The sequence below is a fragment of the Mesoplodon densirostris genome, chromosome 8 (assembly GCF_025265405.1).
Source record: "Mesoplodon densirostris isolate mMesDen1 chromosome 8, mMesDen1 primary haplotype, whole genome shotgun sequence".
Taxonomy (NCBI): Eukaryota; Metazoa; Chordata; class Mammalia; order Artiodactyla; family Ziphiidae; genus Mesoplodon; species Mesoplodon densirostris.
This window is the reverse complement of record NC_082668.1, coordinates 87191648-87211784: the sequence shown is the minus strand read 5'-3', so window position 1 is coordinate 87211784 and position 20137 is coordinate 87191648. Positions and strand designations below refer to the sequence as shown.

The window sequence follows — 20137 nt, the reverse complement described above, 5'->3', positions numbered from 1 at the left end:
TCAGGGAACTAGATCCTGTGTGCCATAACTAAAAGATCCCACATGCTGCAACTAAGACCAGGTGCAGCCAAATAAATAAATAAATAAAAAGTATTTTTTTAAAAAAAGAAAAAAGCTTTTGTGGGTTAACCTGATTAACTTATAGTAAGAATAGGTTCTCGAGGCATAATTTTTTAAAAATTTATTTTACTGAAGTATAGTAAGTCCCCTACATACGAACGAGTTCCATTCGAGAGTGCGTTCATAAGTCCAACAAAGTTAGCCTAGGTACCCAACTAACACAATCGGCTATATAGTACTGTACTGTAATAGGTTTATAATAATTTTCATACAAATAATACATAAAAAACAAACACAAAAAATAAAGAACATTTTTAATCTTACAGTACAGTACCTTGAAAAGTACAGTAATACAGTACAACAGCTGACATACAGGGGCTGGCATCAAGTGAACAGGCAAGAAGAGTTACTGACTGGTGGAGGGAGAGGAGGTGGGAGGTGGTAGAGCTGAAAGATCGTCAGCAATAGGAGCTGGAGGGCGAGCTGCAATTTCACTCACACCTGACGTTGATGGAATGAACGTTTGCATCTTTGAAAGTTTGCAACTTAAAGGTTCGTATGTAGGAGACTTACTGTATAGTGATTTACAATGTTGTGTTAGTTTCTGGTGTACAACAAAGTGATTCAGTTATACATATATATATTCTTTTTCGTATTCTTTTCCATTATGGTTTACTACAAGATATTGAGTATAGTTCCCTGTGCTATACAGTAGGACCTTGTTGTTTATCCATCCTGTATACAATAGTTTGCATCTGCTAAACCCAAACTCCCAACCATCCCTCCACCCCCCCCACCCTGACCTTGGCAACCACAAGTCTGTTCTCTATGTCTGTGAGTCTGTTTCTGTTTTCTGGATAAGTTCATTTGTGTCACATTTTAGATTCTACATATAAGGATATGTAAATACTAAATATCATATAGTACTTGTCTTTCTCTGTCTGACTTACTTCACTTAGTATGATAATCTCTATGTCCATCCGTGTTGCTGCAAATGGCATTATTTCATTCTTTTTTATGGCTGAGTAGTATTCCATTTTATATATGTTCCACATCTTCTTTATCCATTCGTCTGTCAATGGACATTTAGTTGTTTCCATGTCAAGGCATCATTTTTGAACCCTTCATATATTTAACACTGTCTGAAGTCAAAGTCATTTTAAGATGATTCCTTTCCATTCTGCTCTTCTCTCCCAGCTTCTGGGGTCTCTCCACCAAACCCAGGCCATCAGAGAATGGTTAAAATAAGACCCTGTGACCCAATAACTTGAATGCTCTAGTTTTGGAGTCTTTGAGTCAAAACTAGAGTCATACTCACATGACCAGTCTCCATCTCCCCAAACGACAAATTATTTGTTGACATGTCTGTCTGCACCATTAGATGTTGTTTCTTTGAGAGTAAGGGATAGGGCTCATCCATCTTTCCATCATTCCACAACTCTATGCAGAAAGCTTGCACACAGTAGGTACACAGTTTGTTTCTTTAAAATAATGTATTGAATAATATTTTATTCTAACCATTTCAATGAAAATATTTTTTTAAATAGTTACTCTTTAAATAGTTCTTATTTCAATTTTCTTATTACAAAAAGACAGTCCTTTTTAATGAGTATTTTGCTTTCATTGTCATTTGTTATGTCTAATTCCAGGAAAGCCACCAATGGCCACTGAGATTTTTAAAGTTGTCACCTATCTGGGAGCCCCCCGACTCAGGTGCTTTTCTAGTTGTGGCTTTCCTGTGTCACGGTGATGTTCTCAGAACTATCACAGTTATTTTCAACTCTGGTTGCACATGAGAATCCCCTCGCTGCCCAGTTTCTAGATGCAGCTTATTATTTAGTAGAATCTAGGTGACACCCAGGCATGGGAAGTTTTAACAAGCTGGACAGGTGACTCTGATGTCCAAGCAGGTTGAAAACCACCTGGACTACCTATGTTTTACTCTTGGGGGGAGGGGCAGCCAAAGTGCTGCTCACCCTGGTCTAACCTGAGTGTGGGCTCTATGCCTTTTGAATCATGCTATGCAGAGTCTGCAAAATTCTGCTCCACTGGTCTGATGTGGACTAAAAATGTTTGGCCTGTGCAGTATTATTGTCTTATAATTGTGAAATATTTCAAGCGTACAGAACAGTAGGGTCACTAATGTAATAGAAACTCATGGACCTATCATCTAGTCTAACAAATCTTATCATTTTGCTATATTTATGACAGATTTTTATTAAAGCAATAAAACATTACAGATGCCATAGAAGCCCTTTATGTGCCTCTCCCCTGCCTACCCTCTCAAGGGATCACCACTACCCAGAATTTGAAGTTTATCGCTCAGGTCCATGTTTCACTATGTATTTATTCAGAGACTGTGTTTAGCATTTTCTTGTTTTGAAACATTATGTATATGGTATCAGATTCTGTGCAGTATTTTATAAAGTCAGGCCAATATTTAAAAATGGAAATATTTCACATAAAATCAGATTTGTTGGCTTCTCCTAAAACAACCAGAAGATCTGGCAGTGCTGGGCAAGCTTTCTGGCATGATGGTGTACCATGCGGGGCCAACGCTGGTCGGTGTGACACTGTCCCACTGCTCACACTGTGTAGACATATGTGCTTGCACCTGGGCTGTGTCTCCTTGGATGCAGCTCTGGCCCCTGATACTGAACTTCCTTCCGTTATGATTCTGTGCTTTCTTCAAGGCCATTTCTGCCATCCTCTCCTAACTGCTTAATAGCAAAAGCATCTACCTCTCCTTCTGCTCTCTGTTTTGTTGCATTTTTATTTTATTTTTTTGCCATGCTCTGTGGCTTGTGGGATCTTAGTTCCCCAACCAGAGACTGAACCCCAGCCATGGCAGTGAAAGTGCCGATTCCTAACCACTGGACCGCCATGAATTCCCTCTTTTGTCTGGTTATCATTTTAATTTTCTTGCTATTTCCTGCCACTTCTCTTAGAATTCTTGACTTAGCACCAGTAGGGCATGGGTTTTTTGTTTTTGTTTTTTAGACTTTGCCAGTCAATAGTAAGAGAAGTGATTTATTTTGATCAGCAAATCAACCCATCATATGGCATCTCTGTGACCTCTGGTTTGGGCTAGTCTCCTTATTTTAAGTGTTGTTTACATGTTTCAGTAACTTGGGGGCAGCTGGGGTGCTGGAAGATTGGACACTGGATAAAATGGGATTGTATGGGTTATACAGTTCTTAAGGGCTGAGATAGATTTGTCTTTTATTTTTCTACAGCATTTGGCAAAGTGTCATGCAAATTATAGTCCCTAAAAATGTATTTACTGAATGAAAGAATATTAGTAAGTTAAATTATTAAATGTTTTATTACATACCCCTTATAAACCAGGGCAGCCCCTGACCCTCCTTTGTTTTTCAGAATACAGATAACTCAACATGCCTCTCCTGATAAAGATCTGAGGCTGGCATGGAGGCCAAAGAGGCAGAGATGAAAGAGTGCTCAGGGTTTGTTGACAGTTTTGGTGGGAGGATTTTTTTAATAGAGAGGAAAAGAGAGGCTTTGAGACATCCTTGGTGTTTGGAAAAATTTGAAGTTGAGAAGGGTTGAACAAAAATTTTCAGAAAATGCTGTTTTGTGTAAACAGGATTCCTGTTTGAGATTCTTCAGTGGAGACAGCAATAAAGAATCAGATTGCTTTTAATTACATTTTTATGTCAGTCTGCCTGGGACAAGACTAACAGGTTTTAGACAGGTTATATCATAGAAGACATATATATGCCACAGAGATTTATGATAATGCCTTTGGATGTTTTAGCAAAGGGCAAGCCTTGCTAAATATGGAATTCTTCCCTATGCATACAGAGAGTAGGGCTTCTAGTGAGACTTCTCTCTATCAGGACCCAAATCATAGTCAGAAACCTCTAAGATAAGTGAAGAGGCATTAATTGTCACCAGAGCAATTTTGTCTGTAACATAAAATGCAATAGAAAGTCAGTTTCAACAGTAGGTTGGGAAATAAATGAAAACACGTGTCTGGAAGTTACAACTCATATAAGTTTAATTCCTTAAATCACATGAATTTAAAAAGCAGTGTCTTTGCGATAATTTAGCTTAAAATAGATTTAAGCCTCTCTTTCCACTTATGGTTGGGAAATAGGCACCAATGACTCCTTAACATTAAATTGTGTTAACCTAAGAAAACTGGATCAACCAGCTCTGGACTTTGGGTAACAGATAGCATCAGCTGTGTCAGTGGCAAGCACATGACATCTCTATGGGTACGCTCATTGTAGGATGCCTTGGTCTTCAAAATTGGAAAGGTTCATATGTTCTCAAATGCATTTTTCAGATGGACATTTGACATCTCTGCTGAAAGTTCATTCAGATATTTACTCTACAGTTTTGTTTTTTTTTTCCCCACTTAAAATTGGATTAAGAACAAGTTGTAGTGTAAGGTCCAGGGCTTTGGTGGAGTGGTGGCTCCAAAGCAGTGGTTATTTCCATTGGTGCTCATTACTAAATTTGGTCCAAATGAAATGCAGTTGGCTAAAGAACAAATCCCATAATCCCGCAGTATTACTTCCCTAGGGCTGCTGTAACAAAGTACCACAGACTTCAGTGGAGTAAAACAACAGAAATTGATTCTCTCCCAGCCTGGAGGCTAGAAGTCCAAAATCAAGGTATTAGCAGTGTTGGCTCCTACTGGAGGCTCTGAGGGAGAATCCGTGCCATGCCTCTCTCCTAGCTTCTGGTTGCTGCTGGCAATCTTTGGCATCCCTTGACGTGCAGACATTGCTCCAGTTTCTGCCTCTCTCCTCACATGGCATTCTTCCTGTATCCCTGGGTCCAAATTTCCTCTTCTTGTAGGGATACCAGTCATTGGAATAGGCCCAGCCTAATCTATTTTGACCTAATCTTAACTTGCCAAGACCCTATTTGCAAATAAGGTCACATTCACAAGTGCTGGGGTTTGAGCCTTTGACGCGTCTTTTGGGGCGATGCAATTCAACCTGAGACCACCACCCTTGAGTTCCTCCCAGGAGGAAATTCTGGAGCCACTGCTATACTACTAAAGTGTGTCCCTGTGGGTAAGGTGTGTTTCACATACCAACTCATTCCATCTTTACTGCAACCCAATCATCCTGGGATAATTGTCCCTATTTTAAGAAAACAGAGGCTCAGAGAGTTTGAGCTGCCAACTAGTACGTGCAGATCAAGTATTTAAATCCAGCTATTACAGACTTAAACCCATACCTTTTCTACTACGCCCTGCCATCACCCTAACTCAAAAAAATTGGATGCTTGTCTTTGGAAGCAATTGTTGAAATAAATGTTCAGCTCTGTCACAACTTTCCCCTCAAACATAGTTACTAAAACAGGAATTATAAGAGAGTTGGAGATGGGAAATGTGGTGATAGATATTCTTCACACCCAAGAACATCTGGCCTTTTCTCACCAGCAATGGAAGTGACTTTGCAATAGATTATAGGTTAGCCATGGGAGAAAGACCACCTGTCAATCAAGAGAACCTCTCATTCCTTCAACAGAAGTCTATCTAAAACATTTTATACATTGTACTTGCGTACATCTACTTTTTTAATGCATTTGGGCAACTTGACTTTTAAAGGAATCTCATCTGTCATTAAGTTCCATTTTTCTGCTCCTTAAATAATTCTTAAATCTACCCCCTCATCATTATCCTCAATATCATGGCTTTATTCACATACACATTTCGCTAACTTTATTGCAGTGGCTTCCAAATCCGTCTCTCCGCCTCCAGTTTCCTCCCATCTAATCCACCCTTGGCATGGCTGACTCATTCTGATGCTTAAAAGCATGTTTTTATCCATTTAAAAAGTGTTATATTCATTCAACAAATATTTACTGAGGATATTCTGTGGCAGATGTTATTCCAGGCACTGGGATACAGCAATGAACCAAAGGAACAAAAATGCCTGCCCTCAGGGAGCTTATAGTCTGTACAGTTCATAACTGCCATTATTATAAATCTTTCTCTTCTATGTTCTGTTACAAATCTTGGCAGATAAGAATAACGATGATGACATTGATAAGGGTTTTCATTTTATTGAACATTTACTATGTGTCAGCCATTATGTTAAGCTGTTTACCTACAAATTATGTTGTAACAACCCATGTCAAAGTTATGATGCTGATTTTGTGAACGAGGACATTGAGACTCAGAAAGTTAAAGTCAGTCCAAAGTCAGAGAGTAAAAAAAAAATGTTGGTGGTGGTAAGATTTGAATCTGGCACTTTCTTTCTTCAAGGTCTTGGCCACTACACTACACATCTTCTTTTAGATGTTCAAAAGGTTGTACAGGAGGAAAAGCTTTTCCTTTAATTCTCAAATTTAGTAACTGGAAGCCTGTGAATTAAACTGACAAAAGACAGATTAGCAAGAGGAAAAAACACAGTTTATTTGCATGTGAAATGCACATTGGTGTGGGAGTACTCAGTGATGAATAACTCAAAGGGGTGGTTAGAATTGGGGGCTTATATACCATTTTAACAAAGGGTGATAAAGTATGGAGAAGTGACTAGACAAGGAAAAGGGGATTTGGGCTTCTGGGGGTGTGGGTAAATTGTGGGAAGGTAACTAGGAAATGTATGGGGGAAACTACCGGTAGATAAGCGTTGTTTGTGCAGACTCAGCACCATCTCCATGATAACAGTCATTCTCCTCTTCCTGGTATGGGAGAGGGGGCACCTTTGCAAATGGAAATTTCCTTTATAAATGGAAATTTCATTTACAAAAGGGCAATTTATGCCATGTTTTTAGGCAGACTGGGGGAGGGAAGAGAACTCTTCCTGTGTCTATTGTTTCTTAATTGCCTTCAGCTCAAAATAATTCTTATGCCAAAGTGGCATATTTGGGGTAGCCTATTCTGATCCTCTTCAGGATTTGTGAATAACTAAACCCTATTTAAACTCTTTGTAATGCAAATAACCACTGCAATAATCTGTTTATAAAATGACAATTTTGTATATTCGGTTTACCTAAAGAAGTGATTTGCTCTTCAGAGGACATTTGGCAACATCTGGGGTCCTTTTTGATAGTCATGACTGAGAGCGGGGGTACTACTGGCGTCTAGTGAGTTGAGGCCAGGAGAACAGACCTCTACAACACAGAGAATAACCTGGCACAGAATATCAAAACTGCTGAACTTAAGAAACCCTGACATATCATGAGGTAGTTGTACACACTTAACAAAATTTGGCCTCTTATTTTTTCTTTCTAATGTTTTAAAGTCTCTGACTAAATGTAAATAAAGAAAAAGATAAAGATAAATAAAGAATAAAGATATGCATTGAAATAAACGTTCTTTACATTTTAAAGGCTTCCTCCCCTGCCACCTTTCAGTTTAAATTTAGTAATAGGTTTTCAGGGGAAATTGCATGTCAGTTAAATACTTTTTAAATACATAGATTTCCAAGTTTTAAGTACCACTCTACTCAGTTGTTTATGGAAGCATTAACTTAAAATTCTAATCCAGTGCTTTTATATAATTTAAAAATATAATTCATGCTCTGTTCTTCATATATAAAAATGATGCCAAAGGCCACTGATTGTAAATGTTCTTTAAACTGATTTACTGGCAGTAGTGATGGGTCTGCACTCAGTCATCAGTTCTTACAAGTCATCATCCTAGGAGCCATTTGGAAAGTAGTCCGCTGGGTACAGATATCTGGTATATGACTACAGAACGCTTGTTCTTTGTGGGAAACTAAGTGATCCGTGTTTGATTCAAATATGTGCTATTGGTCTTGACAACATTATGTTTTCTTATTAAGTTCGAAGAACTTTCCTGGCCTTCACAGTTTCCCGGCCTTCATGGTTTGCAAGTCAAAATATAAATTCATATGACAAAATGGAAGTCATATTCATTTAATCATTTTTCTTTTCCCTAAAAAATAGTCCTTAAATGTTCTTCGGATTGGGAGAAGCACTTTAAGAGGTGAACAGTTACAGCATTCCTGTTCCCTATTTTTTCCCCCTTGAAACATCAGAGGCCTAGAATTTATTTGTTCTTGAAGTTGTGTTTCTTGACAGACATTAAAATTAATACAGTTTTTGAACACTCCTTCATAAAAGAATGTACAACTTCTCAGTTCAGCATAAATTTCTGTGTGTAGACCAGAGCACAGGAGTTGCTTTACCCCAACTGTTCCATCATGCTGTGAGAGATTAAGCATACTCACCATTCGGTTTCCATCAATGTTTTGATTAGACATACAACGTTTCTCCTAATGAATTTCTGGGTTTCATCTGAATTATCTTTAAAAAAAATTAAGGAGATTTTTGTATATAGACACAGGAGACAAAGTATCACAATCTTTCTGAATTTTTTTTTAATATGCTCATTATTCTTACTTATTCAGTAGTCCTCATCATGAAAACTACACAAGATAATTTTGGCCAAATGACCATTATGACCATTGGGTCACTGCACCGTTTCACCTTAATACAAGGATGGTGCAACCTTGGTCATCTATACCAGGGGAACACAGAGAACATTCAGCGTTAAATATGACACCTGTACTTAGGAAGACCTATGGTTATACCATAGCAATTTTAAGGATGAGGTAATTTTGGGAGTGATGAAAAGCAGCAATTGTTTCCAACGCAGTTTATTTATGCTGCGGTACAAACTTTGACAACCAGTATGCTCTGTAAAAGAAATGCCTGCTATCTGTTGTCCTAACGGGTTAATGTGTCTTGTTATTAAGGGTCTAAAATTTGAAATAGTGTCCAAATTTCTCTTACACTTCTTATTCTAGATGCACAGGCCCTTTCATCACCTCCCTGGGATCCAAGCGGCTTGGAACAAATGAAGAAAGTCTGTGAACAGCCAGAGACCTAAGGAATCATGTTTCACTAAGAAAAAACTAGAAGGGCTGCGATTAGATTAGGCAAGGTGGGGAAAGGGATATTGGCAGGTAGGTGGCCGGAAAGTTACAACTCGGGTTGTTTTTTAACTGGCGTCCTACAAATGGCCGGCGTGTAGGTGCCTCACTCGCTGACTTGTAAATGAACTTCAGGTTCTCTTTACTTGGGGAGACTTCGGAATCTGAGAACCTGGCGGCGGTTCAACGACCCCGTCCTCGGGGTCCCCAGGGGACATCTTCCGGAGAGTCCGACTGTCTGGGGCGAAGGCGCAGGGAAAGCAGGGAGTGAGGGGGCGAGGGACGCGGGCCCCGAAAGCCACTCCAATCCGGCCTCGCTCCCCTCCGGTGGAAACTTCCCCGGCCGCGAGCAGGTCCGGAGAGGGCGGCGGGGCGGCGGTTACCCTCGCGGAGACAGAGAACTGCGCGCACGAGGCTCGGGGCGCGCGGCGAGCGCGGCGGCCGCCGCCTCCTCCCCTCCCCTCCCCTCTCCTCCCCTCCCCTCCCCGCCTCCTGTGGCGCTGCCTCCTCCCTCCGCTCGGCTCGGCCTCCCTTGCTCCCTCCCCTCGTGGCTGGCTCTAGTGGCGGCGGCGGCGGCGGCGACGGGCGGGGAGGGCGTGCGCCGGTCGAGAGGTGTCGGCGGCGAGGGGAGGGAAGGGAAGTTTCAAGTGGAAGGTCGTCCGCCGGCCGGCGCGTCTTCTCGCTCTCCTCCGGCAGCATCATGGCGGAGCCGAGCGGCTCGCCCGTGCACGTCCAGCAGCCCCAGCAGGCGGCCCCGGTGACACCGGCGGCGGCGGCCCCGGCGGCCACGACAGCAGCGCCGGCTCCGGTGGCACCCGGGGCCCCAGCCCCGGCGGCGCAGGCGGTCGGCTGGCCCATCTGCAGGGACGCGTACGAGCTGCAGGAGGTTATCGGTTAGTGCTGCGGGCGCGGCGGGGCCGGCTCAGGCTGGGCGCTGAGGCCGGGCGGGAGGCGCGACCTGGGCGGGAGGGGACGCGGGATGCTGGGCTCGCCTCCATGCACGCCCGGGAGGCAGAGCGGTCGGCTTCTGGGCCTACCGGCTTCAACAGCTTTTTTTTTTTTTTTTTTTTTTTTTAATTTATTTGTTCGTTCCGTGAGCGCTGGTGCTGCAGGAGGAGGCGCGGCGGATGTGACTCGCACTGCAGACGAGCCGCATGCTGCAAACTTTTATCTCCCCGATCGCCGGGGCGGCGGAACTGGGGACCTGGCAATGCCGCCGCATCTTCTTCCTCCCGCGCGCCGGGCCCGCAGCCTGTGGTCGGTGGCCACGCGAGCAGGCAGCCGCGGCCGGGGTGGGGTTGCGGGGGCGCCGCCCTCGGCTTCCAGCGCCCCCGCGCCGCGCCTTGGGGACCGCGTCCTGGGGGACCCAGCGGGCGCAGCCGCGCCTCTGCTCTCCAAGCTCCGCGCCTCGGTCTCCCGTCAGCAGCCTCTCGGCGTGGATAACCGGGCTGCGTAGGAGTTGCGGAGGCCCAGGTTCTTTCCCGAGGCCGGGGAGGATGCTGGCCTCCCTCCCTGACAGCCGCTGCTCCACGCCCGCCTCGCAGCCCGGCTCTCCGCGCCGCCCGGCGTTCCCGGGTACCCGCCTCTAGGTAGCGGGGCGCGCCGCCTGCCGCCCAGCCCGGTCGCCCGTGGAAAGCAGGCACCCTGGCCTCTTGCCCTGCGTCGGGCCGATGCTTCCTTCTGGTCCAAGGCCGAGCTGCAAGAGTGAAAGCCGAGGCTGTCGGTGATATCCCTGCCTTTCGGTGCCTCTAGTCGGCCCACAAATACCACCTTATCTTACATTTTAAAAAACTTGGCAAAGTCGAATGGCAAGAAGCCGGCATTACCTTTCCCTGGGCCAGGCACGTGAAGGACCAGGAGAGTTGTGTTGGCCCTTATTGGATCATCTCGTCTGAGAGGCTTGTTAAACCCAGTTAGGGAACCCACAGGTAAAGTGGGCCCTCAGCTTCTAACCTTACTGGCGCTGGGATGGGATGCTGCCTTCCCATATCTTGATATTTAAGGACGGTGGTGAAAAAGGAATTCAGGATATTTCTCTTAAACTTTTTTTTTTCTTTTCATTAAAAAGAATGCTCCACTCCTCCCTTAAAAAAATTAAAACAGATACTAAGAATTTCATTAGGTGTTTAAACGAGCCTTTATCAAATGCTACTGTGTGAGTGAAACAGCATAGACTGAAATAAATACTTAAGGGCAGAACCCTAACCCTAACCTAGGCTATAAAAACTCCAAATAACCTAAAATAAGCATCTGTACATAAAATTCTTTGAAAACCAAGGACTTTCATAACTTTTGGCCAAAGACTCAAAGGATGAGGCTTCCTGTCACTGCGTGGATTAAATATTTTCAAGGGCTTCGCAAAGCCTAGAGTATTTGGTGAAAACTCCTTTAACCTGGTAGCTAAGCCCCTTCCTCTTCCCAGCTTTAAGGCCTACTCTCAACTGGCTTGCCCCCTCTCATATTCTGATTGCATTGATTGTACCCTGAATAGTCAGCTGTCTTAGGACCCATCTGGCCTTCCATTCCTTGTTGCCTTTCACAGGCTCTTCTCTAAGTGCCCATCTTTGTAGTGCATCTCACTCAGCTTCCAAGGCCAGTGTGAATGTTCTTGAGAAACCTTCTGCTTCTCCCAAGGCAAAGTATGGTGGCTTCTTATGCCCCTCTTTTTATATCTCACAGAACGTAACTCCATAATTTTTATATGGTCAACAAAATCTAAAGGCCTACTACGTCCCAAGCATCGTGCTAGGTGCTAGCAGTATAGAAATTAATAAAAATGGTCCCTGCCTTCAAGGACTTCCCAAGTAAACGACTGTAAGATGTGATGAGTGAGCACTGGTAGAGCACAAAGGAGGGATTGACTGCTAGGAGAAATAAGGAAACGGGGTATTCCGCGGAAGACATCTGAGCTGAATTTTGAAGTCTGAGTAAGTTGTAAGGTGCCTGATTATTTCCATTGCTGCCTTTCCTAGCTAGGAGTTCCCAGCTGTGAACTCTTCCTTGGTCTTATTTATCCCTCTGTCTCCAGCCCATAGGGATGATGCATAAAGGTTGAATGATGGTATCTGCCACATAGTTTCCATAGGGTCAGGACCAGCACTTACTTATAATCAATTTATATGCTTATTTTGTTAATTATTAGGGTCAGTATGCAAGCTTTGCTTTTTGAAAACAATGTTCTGAGCTGATCAGTTTTGTCAACTAAAATGAATTAAGTCTTAGTTTAATTAAAGTGAGGGGATTGATTGCAGGGCTTCTTTCTGCTTGCAGTAGCAACATCGTTAATTATGGTTGGTCAGTTTAATTAAAAAGAAGAAATTTACCTGAGGAATTTTCAAGCAGAAACACCTGCTTATTACTTCTACATTGATTTTTGCACATTCACACTGTGGAAAGGGCTTTTCTACATTTAAAATGTATCTCGTATTTTTCCAACTGAAAGAGCTGGCCTGTGGGGGGCCTGTGTTGTTGAAGTCAAATTGCTGGACTAGGGTTTTCCAGGGTCTTAATGTTTATAGGGAATTACAAACCCATTTCCATTTAGCGTTTAATGCTAGTTAAGTGTGAACTTGCGGTTAAGCACTTCTGCTTAAACATTACACGCAGAAGTTAGTAGTTCAAACATTGGACCAGTTTCGACATGAGTGCGGGTGGACAGCCTTGGCCTCTCCCGGCCACAAGGCAGGTGTCATATGATAGGGCTGCGGCAGTGTGAACCGTGACCAGCAGGAGGCTCAGATGTGCCTGAGCAGAAGGCCAAGAGAGGCAAGGTGTTTTAGCTTTGCAGTGTGGCACCGAGCACTTTTTCTTCTTCGTTTCCTTCTGGCAGAGGTTGCGGGGGGGGGGGGGTTCTCAAGATTTGAGGAGAAGAGGCTTACTAAAGTCCAAACAAAGCAGGTCCAGTTGTTCGACTTCTGTTTTAGAAAAATAAACACAGGATTTTGCAAGTCTAAAAGTAAAGTTTTCTCTTTGTTATATTGTTGTTCTTGTGTGGTGAAAGATGAGTGGAGAGTTTGTAATGGTAATCTGGTCCAAAAGTTTGTGTGTGACCTGGAAATGATGTACAGTCTATTGGAGGGAGCTTTATACTTAGAGAGGGGTTAACCATGTTATGAAATGATTAAATTCCTTCTTTTAGCCATCAGTATTAGTAGATTTCAAATATTTCTGTCTCCTATAGAAATAACTGCTCATGGGAGGTGTTCTAGCTTGTTTAATACTCTTCAGCCTCATCAATCTTTGTTCCTTAACCTCCCCCCCACCCCCGCCATCTCACTCTCAGATTCGTTCTTTAGAAGTATATGGGGCACCCAAAGATATGCTAGTTGAAAAATTAGTTTATTTGTTGGTGGTATTAATATTATCACTTTGATTTGCTAAACAAAGAACAAAAAGTGAATCGTGTAAATGTTGACTTGGGCCTCCTTAATCAATTGAAAAGCCTCAAGGAACTTTCCTGTCAAAGAGTTGTATTCAATGCAGTATCAGTTTCCTTATTTGAATCGGATAATTCTAGCAGGGTCTGTTATCCTTGTTGGTTTTCCTCTGAGAAACACTACACAGACTCATGCCTCAGAGCATGTTTGATTTTCTTAGATATTTTTTGCAGAATGAGTCTTTCTGTAGTTTTGCACCTTATTTCTCAGCGTTGCTTCACTTTTATCCTGGGCAGTCATTTAGAGTGATCCAAAAGTACCACCTACTGCATTTCTGGTTCTAGTCAACAAAAAGAATTTGGTTCCTAGACTCCTAACTGTAGTTTGACAGAGGGGTTCTCAAGTACTCTGTTTATTTCTCTGCCGGGAGCTTTGTTTAACCATTCCGGTGCATCTCCCCCAGGCACAAGTAATAGGCAACTCTCCAGGTCTTCAAGGAGCAGCAACCCAGAGCATTCCTGCTCTGTGCTCTCAGAGGTTCTGTGGAGCTCTGTGGTTTAGAGATTAGAACTGGTTTTATAGATGTTCTAGAGGGATCTTGAGGACAGTGGAACTATACTGCGTCACACTCTTTTGCACAGAACCTCAGAGGCCTGGAGCACTGAGTGTGTATTTTAATCTCCCAGACCTTTAAACCGGGCTGCTTTGCTGTTGCTGTCAGTTGCTAACTTGCCTTTTATTTATTTATTTGGCTGCTGGGTCTTAGTTGCAGCACGCGGGATCTTTAGTTGGGGCATGCGGGCTTCTTAGTTGTGGCATGTGGGCTCTTAGTTGGCGCATGCATGCGGGATCTAGTTCCCTGACCAGGGATAGAACCTGGGCCCCCTGCATTGGGAGCGCTGAGTATTAACCACTGGACCACCAGGGAAGTCCCACGTTGGCTTCTTCTTTTTAAGAAGAAAACAAAGAGAGTCCTGAGATGCTTAGCTTCACGCAGGTGTTTTGATTTTCATATCCTTTCACTTTTATTTTTTTGGTAAAGAGAAAAATGTGTATAGAACCGCTCTTTTCGTTTTTTTTTCATTATTGTGGTAAAATATACAAATATAAGTAACATAAGACTTATCATTTTAACCATTTTCTAAGTGTACAGTTCGGTGGTAATTACATTCACAATAGAAATGCTTTTCAATGTGCTGTTCAAACTAGCATGTGGGAAAATCTCTGGGTTAAGAGAAGCTCATGTTAGAATTTCTGTAATACTTTATGCATTTGATTTGTGACAGACAAAATTATAAATTCTCCCCTGTCTCTTATAAGTCTGTTGTATCCCCCATTTTTGATGGTGTTGGAGAGTAACTTAAAACGTGGCGGGCTCTGGAGTCAGATGGCCTGGCAGTGGCAGTCGCTGGCCTTGCGACCTTGAGCCAGTTATTTGGAGGTGTCTGCACTCAGTTAACTCATTTTCGACCTGGAGATGATAACGATAGGGTTGCAGAGAAAGGGAGACTCTGGAGCACTTAGAACAGTGCCTGGCACAGGGCGAGCTCTCCGGGAGTCTGAGCCTGCGCTGCCGTGCGCTGCGCCGGCTGATCAGGTCCGAGTTACCGGCAGAGAATACTGCCCTGACTCTGGCCAGACTGTGGAGCGTCCTGAAGAGTTTCTCTGCTCGGTTTGCATCAGGGAGTTTGCAGGAGGGGGAGTTGGCCCGCGAGCCCCCGCCTTCCAGTGGGCGGCGCCTTCCAGTGGGCTGCTGGCTGGACAGCCTGAGGCCCCTGCGGCGAGGTAGCTGCAGAGACCTGTGGAACAGGACAGCTCGGGGCCTCGGGTGCCAGATGGCCTTCTGACAAGTGGTGAGAGCATCCTGCGGGAAGGTTGCTGGAGGTACGGCCCGTCGCGAAAGGGCTCTGTGAGCAACCTGCTCCGACTGCACTTTTCAACCACCTCTGCATCCGCCCTGCGGAGGCTGCCGTGCTGGCAGGAAATGCTGCTGACTGAAAGAAATGGTCACTGTGTGCCCCAGCGGGTCAGGGGACGGGGCATTTGTCTGCAGATCAGGTCATCACGGTTGCTCTCCTGTCTCCTTCCTTGCCTCTCTGCTCTTCCCTCTACTTATAAATATTCTCGTCTCCCTCTAATCATTCACAGCAAAAGAGAACAAAACACCGACACTCTCGCTACTCCTTCTTCCTCTAGCTCCTGCCTTATCTCTTTCCTTCCCTTCCCAGTGGAGAACCTCCCATCCACTTCTCAGCTCACTGCAATCTGGCGTCTGCCCTCTTGCTAAGAAGCCAAAATTGGAATGTCCACAGTCACCGTGACCTTCTGTGGCTGCAGCCAGTGGACACTGCAGGCTTTCCCTCTCTTCCTCTGTCTGCAGGAGTCGGCACCATCTGCCATTTCTCCTGCTCCTTCCCTGCATATCCCTGCTCCAGGATCCACTTCTCACTGGGTCTGAGGCTTCACTGCCTAAAATGCCCAGGGCCTCTCTGGTCTTTGGACTGATATGAGGGCTACCTTTTAAACATCTTTGTTTAGATACTTCACAGAACTTCATACTCACAGTGAAACTCACTGCCTCGCCACCTTTGCTTCATCCTAATCCTGCTCCTTCAACGTTCTCCGTCTTACACAAGACCCTTGAGCGTGAAGCAGAAACATGCTGCTCGTCCTGCACTTTCCCGTCTTCCTGTCTCTCCCACATCTGATTGGTCCTCAGTCCTAAATACTCTGCGTGCTGGATCCCTTCTTTGCTCTCTCTCACTCTTCCTCTTCGCCATTGCAAGTTCAGTTCGGGCTCTTACCAGTTCTTAACTTGGATGACTGTAATGACTTCCTGACCAGGTTCCTTGTCTGCAGCCTTGCTTCCAGCTCTAGTATGCATTGCTACCAAAGTGATACTGCTGTACCCAAATTTTTCTCAGTTACCCCCAGGCTTAAACACTTTTAGTGGCTCTTCCATCATCCTTAAGATGGACTCTGAGCAGGTGTTTAAGGCCTTCGGGAATTGTCTCTTGCCTCCCATTCAGTGTGTTCCCCCCTGCCCCACACCCTTTGTCATTTCTATTCTCAGGACAGACTCACAGCCAGTGGGAACCTTTTGCAGTTGCTGAAATGCTTCATGCTTTCTCAGCCCCCGCTAGGCAAGTTTTCCCTCTGCTTGGAACACCCTTCCACACCCCTTCCGTTCCATTTTCATGTATTTAACAGAGAGCTCTGTTTCTCCTTTTAAGCATTACCTTTATTGAAGTGTAACATGCACATGGAAGGGTATACATGTCATAAATGTATAGCTTGATGCATGTTCATAAACGGAACCCACCCTGATCCAGGCTCGCTTTTAAGACCCAGAATAAATGATTTCACAGAAACAGTCTCTGCTCCTGAACCGCCTTCCCCTCCGCTCCTCTCTTGGCTCTTTCACCCCTGGTGGTCCTCATACCCTGTGCAGATTGTTTGCCTCCTTGCCCATCCCGGCACTCCTCCTTGAGGACAGGCCTTTGGCCTCCATAGCCCACACCTCCTATTAAAGATTTGATAAGTGTTTTCTGGATGAAGGTCTGAATTTTAGGGATAAATGCCCTCCCACCCCCCGTGGAAGAGGAACATTGCCTCGCTTCTGAATATTTGCCTCCTTGGATCCTGAAGATTTAATCTTGCCTGTGGTTAATGATGATGCTTATTCAGTTGCGTTTGGGCCAATCAGCTTAAAGGGCTCTGTAGAAATTAGCTCATTAATCCTCCCAGATCAAGAGTAAGCACTTTGAGTGATTGCACCTGCCTGTGCTCTGAAGGCAGGCGGGCAGGCAGGCAGGCAGCCAGCCAGCCAGCCAGAGGCCTGGCTTTCCTGAGGTCATTGTTCTGCGAGGTGGCCTCTCCAGATTAAAGGACCCGGAGCTCCCTGCCACAGTCTCTGCGTCCTTTTACTCAGGCATGCAGAGCAGGGTGGGGAAGTCCTAGCACGCCTCTCCTCTTCTTTAGAGCTTTCCTTTCTTGAGTGTACACATGAGCTCTCTCTTGCTGTTCGTGTAGTTACATATAACCCAACCTTGAAGATCTGTGGGCCTTCTTGCTGTGTAGAAATCAGGACTGTTGAAGAAGATCAGGGATACAGGTGAAACACAGCAGCAGAATATCAGACGGGTGGTTTTCAAAGGTTGATACGATGGCAGGAATTGTATTTTTATAAATGACAAGGGACTGGGGGGGTGATAGGATTGGTGTGGTACATGCTAAGACCACAGAACTGGATCTTTTAAAGTCAAACCAGTCTAATAGGTGTTCTAATTCCTCTGTGGTGTATTTTTGGGAAAGGTTTTTTTTCCCCGTTAAAAAAAAAATTCTCCATATAATCAAGTGAGGTTTTACATTTTCCTCCAGGACAGTTTTGCTTAAATTATCCCCAAACAACTCCAAGATGGCTGAAGTGATTCAAGTGCTTCAGGTGTTTCTTTTTCCAAATCTGCTGTTCATTGGTCAAGTTTGTGCTGCTAAAGAAGAATTCAGTATATTAATTAAAAAGGCATTTTAGATTTGGCTTAACTGGAAAGCAGAGGAGAAATAGCAGTCCTTTAGAGAATGGATTGGCAGTGCTTTAGTTCAAAATTGATTTGGATAAACACTTTGGGAATCTGATGTGAGTAAATGCTGATGTATTTCAAGTTTCTTCCCATTTGCCAAACAAATATTTGGGAATAAACTCTCACTTAAAGCTTTAAAAAACTTCTTGGACATTGAGGAATTAGATGAATTGACCTTTTAAACTGATTGTATATTTTGATATATGGGAAAACATCATTTTAAGATAGAACTTAAAACATCATTTTATTATTATTTTTTTTTGCGGTACGCGGGCCTCTCACTGTTGTGGCCTCTCCCGTTGTGGAGCACAGGCTCCGGACGCGCAGGCTCAGCGGCCATGGCTCACGGGCCCAGCCGCTCCGCAGCATGTGGATCTTCCCGGACCGGGGCACGAGCCCCTAAAACATCATTTTAAAATAGTTTTATTTTCAAACTTCTTCCTAGTAAGTGGCATTTGGTATAACTCAGAGGCCTAGTCCTGGGTGTTCATTCACTTCTTCGCTCAGGTGAAAATACACATTCTGGTGACATTTATGGGGTTCAGGTTTCCAACATTCAGTCACTAATGTACCAGAAGAACTAGTATGGTAAGTAGAGATTGATGACTTTCTATCACGTGAATGATAGATCTTCATCGGGGGAGTGTTTTAGAAGCCAGTGACCTGTGACAATTCTGAAACTTCTCACAATCACTCTATTGATGGTTGAGGTCTTAGAAGAATTTGTGATCTTGTTTTGAACGGTAACATCAGTTTGTACCGGGGTTTGTAATAAGGGGCATTCCTACTGGTTTCTTTCCTGCTCTGTTTTGTTTGGGGATTGAAAAGGATTCATCTTATGGATTGGTTCCTATTGGCGTGTCTTGTGTTGTTGACATTTTGCTTTGAATTGTTTGGTCTGTCCTTCCTTCTTCCCTCCCTCACTTCATCCTTTCCTCCCTTCCTTTCCTTTCTTCCTTCCTTTGAAATTGGCAATGTCACCAGCCCGTTTCTTAATTATGAGATGACTCAAGAAAGCAGAAGAGAGTGCCCAGGGGTAAGAATGATAGGTCAGTGCTGGCTTTTTAAGGTCAGCTCCTAAGTGAGGAATAGCATAGGAATATAGGGGGATAATGAAATTTAATTTTGGAGGAAACTGAAGAGAAAGTCCATTCCTGTTCCTTTGTTTCTACAACTGAAGATTCTAACCACCTAACTCAATTTGCCTGTGGTCCAGAAGTCCTCAGAATCTCAGGCCAATGCTTCCTACCCAGTTTAGTGGTTTTTTTTTTCCTTATATTTTGGCTGCGTTGGGTCTTCGTTGCTGCGCGGCTTTCTCTAGTTGCGGTGACCAGGGGCTCTTCTTTGTTGCGGTACGCCGGCTTCTCTGTGTGGTGCTCGGGCCTCTCATTGCCGTGGCTTGTCTTTGTTGCGGAGCACGGGCTCTAGGCGCGTGGGCTCTAGAGCGCAGGCTCAGTAGTTGCGGCACACGGGCTTAGTTGCTCTGCGGCATGTGGGATCTTCCAGGACCAGGGCTCGAACCGTGTCCCCTGCATTGGCAGGCGGATTCTTAACCACTGCGCCACCAGGGAAGCCCTAGACTATATTTTTAATCCTTAGTTAGAACCTATCAGTGAGGTGGAAGAGAGAGAGAGAGAGAGAGAGAGAGTGTGTGTGTGTGTGTGTGGGGGGGTGGCAAATAAAAGGTTGAGGAGCAGGAACTAGATGTACTTCAGGGCTGATCATTAGCTGGAGCAGAGCTTCTGCACTAGAGCCAGGTCCCTGCTGCCAGGCTGATAACTTTATAGCAGTCAGAGCAGCAACAGCCTTCCTAGCAGTGTCTAGTTCTGAGCTGTCCGGAATGGTAGCCACTAGCCTCGTGTGGCTATTTCAGTTTGACTTAATTAAAATTAAATAAATTTTGGGGTGGCAAGGAATGAAGAGGCGGAGCACAGAGGTTGTTTGGGACAGTGAAACTGCTCTGTGTGATACCATCATGATGGACACGTGTCGTACATTTGTCCAAACCCACAGAGTGTACAACACAGAGGGTAAGCCCTAGAGTAAACCGTGGGCTTTGAATGCTAAGGATGTGTCAGCGTAAGTTCATCAGTTGTAGCAAATGTACCACTCTTTTGGGGGATGTTGGTAATGCTGGAGGCTGTGCATGTGTGGGAGCAGGGGGTACATGGGAAATCTCTGCCTTCCTCTCAATTTTGCTGTGACCCTAAAACTGCTTTAAAAAAATAAAGTCTTT

The 20137-nt window shown here is 44.4% G+C and overlaps 1 protein-coding gene across 1 annotated transcript in view; it reads left to right on the top strand.

Moving 5' to 3' along the window:
• Positions 1–9508: 9508 nt before the first annotated feature.
• Positions 9509–20137, top strand: part of STK39 (serine/threonine kinase 39) — a 323719-nt gene continuing 313090 nt past the window's right edge. Inside the window, exon 1 of the mRNA XM_060106877.1 lies at positions 9509–9838. Coding sequence (XP_059962860.1) covers positions 9646–9838 — 193 coding nt within the window. The 5' untranslated portion in view covers positions 9509–9645. The remainder of the gene's footprint in view (positions 9839–20137) is intronic.